The 12,696-nt window shown below is 42.3% G+C and overlaps 1 protein-coding gene and 1 long non-coding RNA gene across 2 annotated transcripts; one reads left to right on the top strand and one right to left on the bottom strand.

Annotated features, from left to right (window-relative positions):
• The first annotated feature begins 640 nt into the window (after positions 1-640).
• On the top strand, positions 641-5,211 carry LOC131919198 (kelch repeat and BTB domain-containing protein 7). The gene has a single exon (XM_059273284.1). It carries the CDS (start codon positions 971-973, stop codon positions 3,071-3,073), a length of 2,103 nt encoding a protein of 700 aa, XP_059129267.1. The 5' UTR covers positions 641-970; the 3' UTR covers positions 3,074-5,211.
• A 1,929-nt stretch (positions 5,212-7,140) lies between these two features.
• On the bottom strand, positions 7,141-8,069 carry LOC131919789 (uncharacterized). Its single transcript, XR_009381427.1, has 2 exons — positions 7,949-8,069; positions 7,141-7,270 (listed from the first exon to the last, which is right to left on the bottom strand). It is a non-coding gene; the product is annotated as an uncharacterized LOC131919789 (long non-coding RNA).
• Between the last annotated feature and the right edge of the window lie 4,627 nt (positions 8,070-12,696).

The raw sequence follows: 12,696 nt of genomic DNA, 5'->3' as shown, positions 1-12,696 counted from the left end.
GGATCTCATGGCCCATTCAGTCTGAGGATTCGTAGAGACAGGATCTCACCCATTTGATCTGACTCTAGGTTTTTATTGTTAAGACTAATTAGAATCGCGCTTCAAATCATAGCCGTTTCCATTTGTATTATTAGTATGTAAGATTCCAGTGGCATATATCCTCACCAATATTTAGCATTGTTTCCTCTTTTAATTTTAGATATTCCAGTGAGTGTGTGGTGAACCCTTATTGTGAATTGATTTGCATTCACCAGATGATAGATGACATGGGCAATTTTGCAATTTTGCAAGCCTTTTTATTTTGTTTATTTAGGTTTTTGGTTGTTGTGTCCCCCCCCCCCCCCCCCCCGCCCCGACAGGATTTCTCTGTGTAACAGCCCTAGCTATCCTGAAACTGACTATGTAGACCATGCTGGCCTCAAATTTACAGAGATCCGCCTGCCTCAGCCTTCTGAGTGAGGGATTAAAAGCGTGGATCACTAGGCAAGGCTAAAACCTTTATAAACAGCAAATTCTGGATACTGTTTTCCACCTGTGACAGGATTCAACAACAGAAAACACCCAAACTACAACTCCCAACATGCAAAGCTGCTTCGGCCCGTCTGTTTTGGCCCGCCAGCCTCGATGATCCCGTCATGCATCGAGGCGCGCGAAAGGCAACCTGGGAAGAGTAGTTCGTCCGGGCACCTACCGGTATCGCCAGCGCGGCAGAAGCTGTTCTGGCGGCTGGAGCCCGGGGTCGTGTAAGGGTGAGCGGAGAGGAGAAAGGGCGCGAAGGGAAACGGTGAGTCAGGCGCGGGCTACGCGATAAAGGGAGGCGGCACCGCGGCGAAGGCCGGGTGGAGTCATTGCGGCCGCGAGCGTAGTCTGTTCTGGGACGCCTCTGCGTCGGCGTCGGCGAGGGAGGCGTGAAGAGGAGCCGGGCGTCTGCAGCCGTTCTCGCCCTCGGCGCCCCGCCGCCATCTCCACCATGCAGTCCCGGGAAGACGCCCCGCGCTCTCGCCGCCTCGCCAGCCCCCGCGGCGGGAGGCGGCCCAAGAGGATCTCCAAGCCCTCGGTGTCGGCCTTCTTCACGGGCCCGGAGGAGTTAAAGGACACGGCCCATTCCGCAGCCCTCCTGGCCCAGCTCAAGTCTTTCTACGACGCGCGGCTGCTGTGCGATGTGACCATCGAGGTGGTGACGCCCGGCAGCGGGCCTGGCACGGGGCGCCTCTTCTCGTGCAACCGCAACGTGCTGGCGGCGGCGTGCCCCTACTTCAAGAGCATGTTCACGGGCGGCATGTACGAGAGCCAGCAGGCCAGCGTGACCATTCACGATGTGGACGCCGAGTCCTTCGAGGTCTTGGTCGACTACTGCTACACCGGTCGCGTGTCCCTCAGCGAGGCCAACGTGCAGCGCCTGTACGCGGCCTCAGATATGCTCCAGCTGGAGTACGTGCGCGAAGCGTGTGCTTCCTTCCTGGCTCGGCGCCTTGACCTGACCAACTGCACTGCCATCCTCAAGTTTGCAGATGCCTTTGACCATCACAAGCTGCGCTCCCAGGCCCAGTCCTTTATCGCTCACAACTTCAAGCAGCTCAGCAGGATGGGTTCCATTCGGGAGGAGACGCTGGCAGATCTGACCCTGGCGCAGCTGCTGGCCGTCCTGCGTCTGGATTGTCTGGATGTGGAGAGTGAGAAGACAGTGTGCCATGTGGCCGTGCAGTGGCTCGAGGCTGCACCCAAAGAGCGGGGCCCCAGCGCTGCAGAAGTCTTCAAGTGTGTTCGTTGGGCACACTTCCCCGCTGAAGATCAGGACTACCTGGGAGGGCTACTGACCAAGCCTATTGTGAAGAAGTACTGCCTGGACATTGTTGAAGGGGCCCTCCTGCAGCTGCGTTTTGGTGATCGGTTGTACAAGTCAGTGGTATCCAAGCCAAATAGCAGCAGCAGCAGCAGCAGCAGCCACAGCAGCAGCAGCAGCAGCAGCAGCAGCAGCAATAGTAGCAGTAGCTCTGTTGTATCTGTAGCAGAAAATCCACCCCAAAGGTTGGGCATGTGTGCCAAAGAGATGGTAATCTTTTTCGGACACCCCAGAGATCCTTTTCTCTGCTATGACCCTTATTCAGGAGATATTTACACAATGCCATCTCCTTTGACCAGCTTGGCACACACCAAGACCATTACCTCCTCAGCTGTTTGTGTCTCTCCAGACCATGACATCTATCTTGCTGCCCAGCCCAGGAAAGACCTATGGGTGTATAAACCAGCCCAAAATAGTTGGCATCAACTGGCAGACCGCTTGCTGTGTCGGGAGGGCATGGATGTGGCATACCTGAATGGCTACATCTACATTTTGGGTGGGCGAGACCCAATTACTGGAGTTAAACTGAAGGAAGTGGAATGCTACAGTGTTCAGAGGAACCAGTGGGCATTGGTGGCGCCTGTACCCCATTCCTTTTATTCCTTTGAACTAATAGTGGTTCAGAACTATCTTTACGCTGTCAACAGTAAGCGCATGCTCTGCTATGATCCTAGCCATAATATGTGGCTGAATTGTGCATCTCTTAAACGAAGTGACTTTCAGGAAGCCTGTGTCTTCAAAGATGAAATCTATTGTATTTGTGACATCCCAGTCATGAAGGTCTACAACCCAGCTAGAGGAGAATGGAGGCGGATTAGTAATATTCCATTGGACTCAGAAACCCACAACTACCAGATCGTCAATCATGACCAAAAGTTGCTGCTCATCACTTCTACGACCCCACAGTGGAAAAAGAACCGTGTGACAGTATATGAATATGACACTAGGGAAGACCAATGGATTAATATTGGTACCATGTTAGGCCTTTTGCAGTTTGACTCTGGCTTTATTTGCTTGTGTGCTCGAGTTTATCCTTCCTGTCTTGAACCTGGTCAGAGCTTCATCACTGAGGAAGATGATGCAAGGAGTGAGTCTAGCACCGAGTGGGACTTAGATGGATTCAGTGAACTGGACTCTGAGTCAGGAAGTTCAAGTTCGTTTTCTGACGATGAAGTCTGGGTTCAGGTTGCACCTCAGCGCAATGCACCAGATCAGCAGGGTTCTTTGTAAATATTTTGAGACAGTAAGCTGTTTCTACTGTATGGAATGTATCTTAAAGTGATGTCCTTTTTCCTGAAAAAGACAAAGTTGATTAGGACTGGAGATTTGGTTTAGAAAGGGTAGCAATTTGAAATATTAATACAATATACAACATTTATACATTTGACCTGAAATCTACTTATTTCGATAATTTACTGTGCTGAAAGTCCATGATTAAAATATGCGTAGTGAGCTGTGTAATGGATTTTGTTGCTGTTAATTAGTATGTTTATATTTTGATTTTCCTAATTTAGTTAAATTTTGCCTGGTGGTTCAAGATCTTAACTTGTAATTTATTACTAGGAAAACTAGACTGAGAATTTTTGGATTTTGAAGGCGTTTAAGTAAATTTTTAGTATCCTCAGCTATAGTTGTTAAAATTTAGTATGCTCTCCTTTCTGCAAAGAAAGAAATACTAAGGTTACTAAATAGTGATTTCATGTTGATAATGTGTTCAGTGGGCTTACACAGTCACAGAAAATTTTAAAAATCAGGATTCCACTGTTTTCATAGAATTTCAGTTTTTACTTTAAAATATTTCCTACCTAGTAGTGTCATCAATTTAAGCACCCTTCTAAACCAAAAAATGAACAAGGTAACTTGCTTTATAAAGTCACAGTTTTGATCTGTACTTGTTAAATGCTTTGTTGACTCAGAGGAACAATCCTTTTCTTCACTGGACATGATTAAATAATGTAAATTTTTCTTCATTGGTCATGCACTGTCTTAAAAAGTTTGTTTGCTTCCCTAAAATATTTTGGCTATATAATTTTAGTATTCATCTTAGAGGTTTTATCAGCAGAAAGTGATTTATTCTTTAATGTTTGTGAAGTAATATTGGTTTTGAAAATATGTATAAGCTAAAAGGCAGTATTTTATTGAGATCAGTAGTTAAACACTATAATTTTATCAACTCAAGTTAAGTGCCAGCAAAGAACTTTAAAACTTCAAGCTGTGTATAGAACTGTTTTGTGTAATATTGAAATATTGTCCATTTTTTAAGTTACTGTAAATGTTCTTGATTTTCAGCTTGAAGATATTTTTGTATTAAAAGTTAAGAGTTTAAGAACTTAAGTGGATGGTGGGTGGCATTTGGGGCCAGTAGTTAAAGTGTATTTCTTCAATTTTTTCCCTAAACAGTGGTATACATGACCATTTTATTATGGTGTCTGTATCTAGTTTGTATTTCTCTGTGAGCTGTACTGCAGTTTCTGTTTCAGTCACCATATGTAAGGGAAAGTCCAGAAATAGTAAACCACATAAAACTGGCATTGTTACATTATAGGTGCTTACCTTTTGAAGGCTTATTAATACATATGGTTGTCATAATACATATACATGACAAATGGTGTACATGTACAAATGTTTTATGCTATATAAAGTTTTCTATACTCTTTTAGAATTATATTCCTGAATGTTCAGTAACATACAAATTTCGCTTTGTTCTCTAGTGACAAAATGCTAATGGTTCTTACACTCTGGGTAGAGGACAAGAAGAATCTGGTCCAGGATGGGGAAGTGATTTTTTTTTTTTTGAATGAAAAATAAAATGACAAAAGCAAAACAAAACAAAAGGCCACAGATAATGTACTATTCATCATTTTGATTGTGTGAAGAGTCTGTAAAACACTCAGCTCAACAGTATTTCTGTGGAAGTGAGCTTCCTGACTCTTCAAAGTGTAGTTAGGCATTAGTAGCCTAAGTCTACATTCTGCTCCATCTGTATTGGGAATGTTCTAAGAACTACTCTTTACTTAGAAAGCTGTTTTTCCCAGTGTGGGGCCAACTTTTTCTTCCCCAGGAACTTCTGTTGATAGCTTTTGATTTGTAAGGTGGAAACTTGGTAATACTTATCTCAACCAGATTATTCATCTGCACAATTAAGATCTGCAATTGATGTATAGAAGGCAGATTCTCAAATTCGTCATTCTCAACTCTTGAGTTAAAGCTTAGGCTAAAAATTAGTAATATCTTGGCTTACAGTCACATTTTCTTGGGAAGGATTTTGATTTTGTGAAACATTTGTAAATTAGGGAATAGATGCTATTATTTTATAGATAAATGATTTGTATGTTGCTAGTTACAAATAAAGCTGGTTTTAAACCGCAGGCTTCCTGGCTTTATGCTTTATTTAGTTGTCTGTTAAGTGTATAAAATCATTGCTTGTTCAATGACACAGCTAGCTTTTTAAGTGGAAGCTAGGGATGGTGGTAGGGCAGGTCTTGCCCCAGCACTAGGAAGGCTAAGGTAGGAGGATTGCAAGTTTCCCATCACAGTAAGACCCTGTTTCAACCAAAAATGGGACAAAATAAAAAGTTATTGGTGTTTTCAAAATAATAGAAGGCTGAATGTTGTGTGATAGTTTGTGTTCTGACAAATAAAGCTCCTTTAATCCCGGCGCGTGGGAGGAGGAAGCAGGAAAATCAGGAGTTCAAGGCCATCCTGGGCTACACAAGATTGAACCAGTCTAAAGGAGAAACAGAGCTGGTGGCTCACACCTTTGATACCAGCATTTGGGAGGCTCATACCTTTAATCCTAGCACGAGGGAGGTAGAGACAGGAGTATAAGGTGGGTGGAGACAGAATCTTGGCACCCATTTGGTCTGAGGATTCATAAAGGTAAGAAGTTTCTGGTGTCTGGCTGCTCTGCTCTGTTTAGCTACCTTCTATCTCATCTGGTTGGACAGCTTTTCCCCCCTATTTTGGACTTAAGTTGTATTTGAGATTATGTATGATAAGAGCTTTTGGGTCATTCACTAGGGAATTGCATATGTTTATCTTTTCACAATTTCAAGAGTATAATGACACCTACTTCTGGTGACATTCTACCTCTACAAAAAAGAGTTAACATTTTCTACAGGACACACAGCTCAAATATTTGAGTAAAATGCATCATGATGTTATTCATAAGACATAAAGGAATAAAACCTTTAATTTCTGACAAATGAAAAAATGATACGCAACCTCAGAACAAAGACAAACTTGACATCTGAAATTCTGATTTAGTTATCAAATATAAATGACTTGAAGAATTCAAATGAGCTAATATATATATATATATATATATATATATATATATGAAGGCTTTGAGGTATAAGCACTTTATAAATGTAAGAGATTTAAGGATTATAGTCCAAGAAGGCCATGTATGCATTAGATCTTAAAGCAGAATACATAATTCAGGTGTTTCATATTGCTGAGGCTGTGACTGCATATTGTCACTTTGTGTTACTTAAATAGTAAAAGTTCCCATAATAATCAGGAAAACAAGTCGTTGGAAAAGGACACTTAACCAAAATTTATCTGTGTAAGATAACAGTAAAAAACTAATTTGCTACTTATTGCTCATTAAACCAGGAGCCAGTGGTTTCCCTACTGTCATTCTTATTTGAGACTGGTTCTCTCCGTGTAGCCCTGGCTGTCTGAAACTCACTGTGTAAACAGCTGCTCTGGAACCCCAGAGCTCTGCCCTCCTCTCCAGAGTACTGGGATATATATAAAGGCATGTACAAACACACCCAGCTCTAGTACCAGTTTGTATTGAGATGAATGAAGAAAACACAAAACAATGATTTGTAAAACTAAAATTGTTTAAATTAGTTTTTAAATTTTCAATGTCTAGGGCTGGAGAGATGGCTCAGAGGTTAAGAGTACCTGCTGCTGTTGCAGAGGTCCTGAGTTCAATTCCCAGCAACCACATGGTAGCTCACAACCATCTAGGATGAGATCTGGTGCCCTCTTCTGGCGTGTATGCCAGAACTCTCCATAATAAATAAATAAATAAATAAATAAATAAATAAATAAATAAATAAAAATAAATGAATGAATAAATGCCGGAACTCTCCATAATAAATAAATAAATAAATAAATAAATAAATAAATAAATAAATAAATGCCGGAACTCTCCATACATAATAAATAAATAAATAGAGAAAAAAAACTTAAAATTTTTTTTCGATGTCTAGCTTTTCTCATCCCTAAAAAGGTTAAAGAAAATTGACTAATTTTTCGAATTGTTAAGTCTGATAACAAACAGACCTCTGATTTGAATTTGAATTCCTAGGATTTCTTGCAAAGTGATGGTATTTTATCTTTGTCCTCAAATCAGATTTCTTTTCCAGTGATAGCGTGAACTTGCCTTGCATACTCAAGGCTCAGGGTTGGATCCTCAACACCACCAAGAAAAGAAAGAACAAAGAAAAAACATTTAAAAATCTGCTTCCTATATTTGTTCAAAAATTCAGTCTCTCTTTATCTTTGCAACTTAAAAAAATTTTATTGCATTTATTTGTGTTGTGTATAGGGCGTGTGTGTGTGTGTGTGTGTGTGTGTGTGTGTGTGTGTGTGTTGTGGTAAGCACCTGGGGGTCAGAATGTGGCTTTGGGGAGTTGGTTTTCTCCTTCTACCATGGGGGTCTGGAGAATCAAACAGCCATCAGGCTTGGTAGCAAATGCTTTACCCTCGAGCCATGTGTCCAGCCCACTGCAACTGGTTTTGAAAGACTGTTAGGACTCGTTGTACACCTATTATTTCAGGTAGGAAAGGCACTCTTGTACTCATTCTCTCCATGTCTGGGATATATTTTCTCCTACTCTGAAGTAACCACTCTCCAAGGTAATTTTAGATAGAAACACCATATCTTAATCAAGGATGTTCTTTTGGACACAATTGTGTAATTCTGGAGAAAACAACAAATAGGATGGCTATCACAGCCTGATTTAGGGTTTCAGTTGCTTTGAAAAACAAGACAGAGCCATGCTTTCTCTCCTGTTGGAAAAGAATTAGGGTCCAGGTGTGCTTATATGTGCAGGAATTCTGTAGTTGTTTAAATAAGAAACTTCTTACCAGGTATGGTGGCATTTAATCACAGCACTCAGAAGGTACATGCAGTCAGATGTCTGTGAATTTGAAGTCAACCTGGTCTATATAACAAGTTCCAGGGCAGCTGAGGCTACATAGAGACAACCTGTCTCTAAAAAAAGGAAAGAAAGAAACTTCTCATATAAAAGTCTATTGTTATTTGAATACTAATCTACAAAGTCACCCAAAAGATTTTCAGTTTTCCTTCTCAATCCTTAGGTTGGTAAGTGGTTCTATGTGGCTAACGAATGTTCGTATCCTGGTCATCAGGAAAAAAAGGGAATGGAATAGGAATGCATAAATTGTTCCTATAAGACATGCACATATTACTTTTGGTCACATAACATTGGCCATATCTAAATGGTATGGTTATCCATAGCTGTAAGGAAGCCTGGGAGAGGTAGTCTTTATTCTCTGAGTCAATTTGTACTTAGTTCAAACTCAGAGGTAAAATTCTGAGGACTAGTATTGAAAGATAAGTGCTGGGGATCCCTTTCTGTATGCTGTGAATGTGTTGCTCTGATTGATTGATAAATAAAACATTGATTGGTCAGTAGTCAGGCAGGAAGTATAGTGTAGGCGGGATAAGCAGAGAGGAGAATTCTGGGAAGTGGAAGGCTGAGTCAGGAGATGCTGCCAGACGCTGCCGCCATGAGAAGTAAGATGTGAAGGCAGAACTGGGAAAAGGTACCAAGCCACGTGGCTAAACATAAATAAGAATTATGGGTTAGTTTAAATGTAAAAGCTAGCTAGCAAGAAGCCTAAGCCATTAGGCCAAACAGTTTTAGTTAATATAAGCATCTGTGTGTTTATTTGGGTCTGAGAGGCTGCGAGCTGGGTGGGACCAGGAAAACTTTTGGCTACAGATAAGTAACAAGCTGCGCAGTGGTGGTGCATGCCTTTAATCCTAGCACTTGGAATGCAGAGGCAGGTGGATCTCTGTGAGTTCAAGGCCAGACTGGTCTACAAGGTGAGTTCTAGGATAGCCAGAGCTGTTAAACAGAGAAATCCTGTCTTGAAAAAAAGAAAGAAGAAAGAAAGAAAGAAAAGAAAGAAAGAAAAATATAAGTAACAGTGTAACAAATCATCAGTCAGAATAGACTTATCAGAAGAGCATTTCAGACAATTCTAAGACTCACATTCCACCATCTCTCAGACTTCAGAGGAGAGAGGCAGATTTTCTCTCTCTAGCAATAAGAAGCATCCTGGCTGCCTAGTACTTTATTTTTTTTTCTCGAGACAGGGTTTCTCTGTGTAGTTTTGCATCTTTCCTGGAACTCACTTTGTAGACCAGGCTGGCCTCAAACTCACAGAGATCCACCTGCCTCTGCCTCCCGAGTGCTGGGATTAAAGGCGTGTGCCATCACTGCCCAGCTGTTGCCTAGTACTTTTAATAGCTAATTCTGATTACTCATAATGGATAAAGATAAGAAATGATAAGGGAGATAGATAGATGAGAGATAATGAAGTTCCATCATTCCTTTCCCTAGAAGGTTGTGCAGAAACAGTAAAGTTCCAGAGGTAGGTTCAGAAGTTCTGTGTAGCAACTTCCTACTAATTGAAATATTCCATCAGTGTGGTTGATATATTGTGCACCCCAATAAACTTATCTAGGGGTGAGAGAACAGAACAGCCACTATATTAAACATAGGTTTAGGTGGTGATAGCACACACCCTTAATCCTAGCATTCAGGAGGTAAAGATCTGTCTGGATCTCTGTGATTTCAAAGCCGCACTGACAACAGCCAGGCATGGTGACACACACCTTTAATCCCAGGAAGTGATGGCAGGAAGCAAAAAGGTATATAAGGCAGGAGAACCAGGAACTAGAGCCTTTTTTAAGCTTTTAGCTTTCAGCAGCAGTTCAGCTGAGATCCATTTGGATGACACAGAGGCTTCCAGACTGAGGAAACAAGATCAGCTGAGGAACTGGCAAGGTGAGGTTGGCTGTGGCTTGTTCTGTTTCTCTGATCTTTCAGCGTTCACCCCAATACCTGGCTCTGGGTTTGTTTTTATTAATAAGACCTTTTAAGATTTGTGCTACACAACAGAGAAGCTGAATTTGGCTGAGCAGTGGTGGCACATGCCTTTAATCCCTGCACTGGAGAGGTAGAGGCTGGCAGATTTCTGTGAGTTTAAGGCCAGCCTGGTCTACAGAGCAAGTTCCAGGAAAGGCTCCAAAGCTACACAGAGAAACCCTGTCTCAAAAAAACAACAACAACAAAAACAAAACAAAACAAAAACCCAAAAAAACAAAACAAAACAAACAAAAACCCAAACAAAACAAAAAAAGATTTGGGAATCTGGGGGCTTGAAAAATAACTCAGTGGCTAAACACTTGCTGCTCTTGCAAAGGACATGGGTTCAGTTCCCAGTGTGCAACCATTTGTAACTCCAGTTCCAGGTTATCTGATGCCCTTCCTCAGTCACAAGGTATGCATGTGGTACACAGATATACATAACACTCATCCATAAAAAATGAAAAACTCAGAAACTTCCCAGATGGAGAGATGGCTCAGTAGTTAAGAATGTTGACTGCTCTTGCAGAGGACCTCGATTCAGTTCCCAGCACCCACATAGCAGCTCACAACTGTCCCTAACACCAGTTCCAGGAGATCTGCTGGCTTCTGCTGGCCCCTGCTGACCTCTGAGGCCATGTACACTACACAGAGATATACATGCAGGCAAAAAGTGCACAAACGTACTTGCAAGGCAAAACACCCATGCGTATAAATAACTTTTAAGACTAGGAAGTTCTAAATCAGTGGTTCTCAACCTATGGGTCGTGACTCCTTGTGGAGGTGAACAACCCTTTCACAGGGGTTGCCTAAAACCATCAGAAAACACATATTTATATTACGATGCTTAGCAAAATGACAGTTATAAAGTAGCAAATAATTTTAAGGTTGGGGGGGTCACCACAACACGAGGAACTGTATTAGGGGGTCAGCCTTAGCAAGGTTGAGAACCATGGGTCTAAAGGGAGGCTCCTTGAGACTTGGAAAATAATATACAAGTCTCAAGACACAGAAACTTAACCAGATTCACAGGGCCCCTCACCTCCCAAGACTATATGAGCCGTAAAGACTGTTGAGGAGAGGAGACTGACCTGCCAGGCTGCCTGCAAACTGTGCAAAGAATGCCAGACTCCGGGGTTTCAGCTTCTGTGAGTTGTCAACCGTACAGGGGTCGCAGCTGCCTTTGAGTCATCCATGATTCTGTAAGTCACCCCAATAAACTCAAGTTCATTACGTTGGAGGTTGATCATTGCTTTGGTCTGTCACCGGTTTCCTTTCTGGGTTGAGGAGATGTTGGTACATGTCTCCCCAGGAAAAGGGTCATACAACAAGGAGATAGCTTATATATATATTAATATATATATATATATTAATCTTTAAGCCCACCCCCATTCCCTCCTACAAGAAGATAAGGCCTCCCATGGGGAGTCAGCAGATCCTGGTACATTCAGCAGAGGCAGGTCCAAGCCCCTCCCCCTGCCCCAAGGCTGTGAGAGGTGTCCCATCATAGGTAATGGGCTCCAAAAAGCTAGCTCAGATAGCATATATTTTGATGTAGCTTGATCTTGGAAAGGAAGGGATGGATATCTTGCTTGAGACCAAGCAAGAAAAGTTGAATGGCATCAGCTCTTGAAAGCTTACATACCGCTAAGGAGTCTGAAAAAAATTTTTTCCATACAGTGTAAATTCATTGAGGGTTTCTTGTTTGTTTTTGTTTATCTATTTGGATTTTTGAGACAGGGTCTTGTCCTGTGGCCCAGTCTGGCTTTGAACTCTGACCTTCCTGCCTTTGTCCCCAAATGCTAAGATTACAGATGTGTGTCACCACGGTTGATTCTCATTGCGACTTTGTGTATATGGGGAGTGCACTGGGACTTGAACCCAGGGTCTTGCACCTGACAAAAAAGTGCTCTACCTCTGAGCTATATTCCTCCACTCATTAGAAAATTTTTAAAAAATTTATTCTGATAAAGGGTGATAGGCACACTTATCTGTGGGGATAAGGATGAGATTTAGAATGAGGTTAGTAATTTGCTGGTCTAGCAACGTGGTGATTATAGATTCTCTTCTAAGATGCATGACCTCACAAGCCCTGGGAAGTTGGCTAGGTTTCCCTCCTATTGAGTGGGCTTTCAGTCCAATTAGGCAAGCTGTTGGTTACTATTGCCAACATGTGAGTGGCACTGACTCCACCTCTGTGGGTAGCTTGCCATGCTTGTGTTTGTGCTTCACGGGTGTCACGGGTGGGTAGGACTGTTAATTACTCCCTTCCCTGGGCAGCTTGCACAGTACCTCTGGCATCATGGAAGCTAGACCACAAGAATGAGGCTTTCAGGGTAGACCTAGCTCCAACAATCCTAGCCCTGTATCCCATGTGTGGTATCTTCAGCAATAGGGGCTTACCATCAACCTCCAAGAGGCAGCCAAGGACAACAGCCATGGTGCCTGCCTGGCACTGGGCTTTTTGTTAGTCTCTAGTTCTTGTGGAGAGCATTGTCAGCCTTCATGGCCTATGTACGTCTGTGCACACACACACTTTATGTATTGCATATGATTTTAGGTAAATATAAAGTAAATGATGACTGTCATAGAAAACCACAACTGAATATTGCAGAGATTAATGGATCATGGGGAGGCCAGCCCCAATGGATAGATACATCTACATCACAGCTCCTGCATCTATGGCTCAGGGAATATCACAGAAGAGGAAGCAGA

The sequence above is a fragment of the Peromyscus eremicus genome, chromosome 9 (assembly GCF_949786415.1).
Source record: "Peromyscus eremicus chromosome 9, PerEre_H2_v1, whole genome shotgun sequence".
Classification (NCBI taxonomy): domain Eukaryota; kingdom Metazoa; phylum Chordata; class Mammalia; order Rodentia; family Cricetidae; genus Peromyscus; species Peromyscus eremicus.
Note: the sequence above shows the minus strand (reverse complement) of the source record. Positions and strands in the feature narration are given on the sequence as shown.

Coding starts and splice junctions, on each gene's coding strand:
- LOC131919198 (XM_059273284.1), top strand. CDS start 971: ATGCAGTCCCGGGAAGACGCCCCGCGCTCTCGCCGCCTCGCCAGCCCC.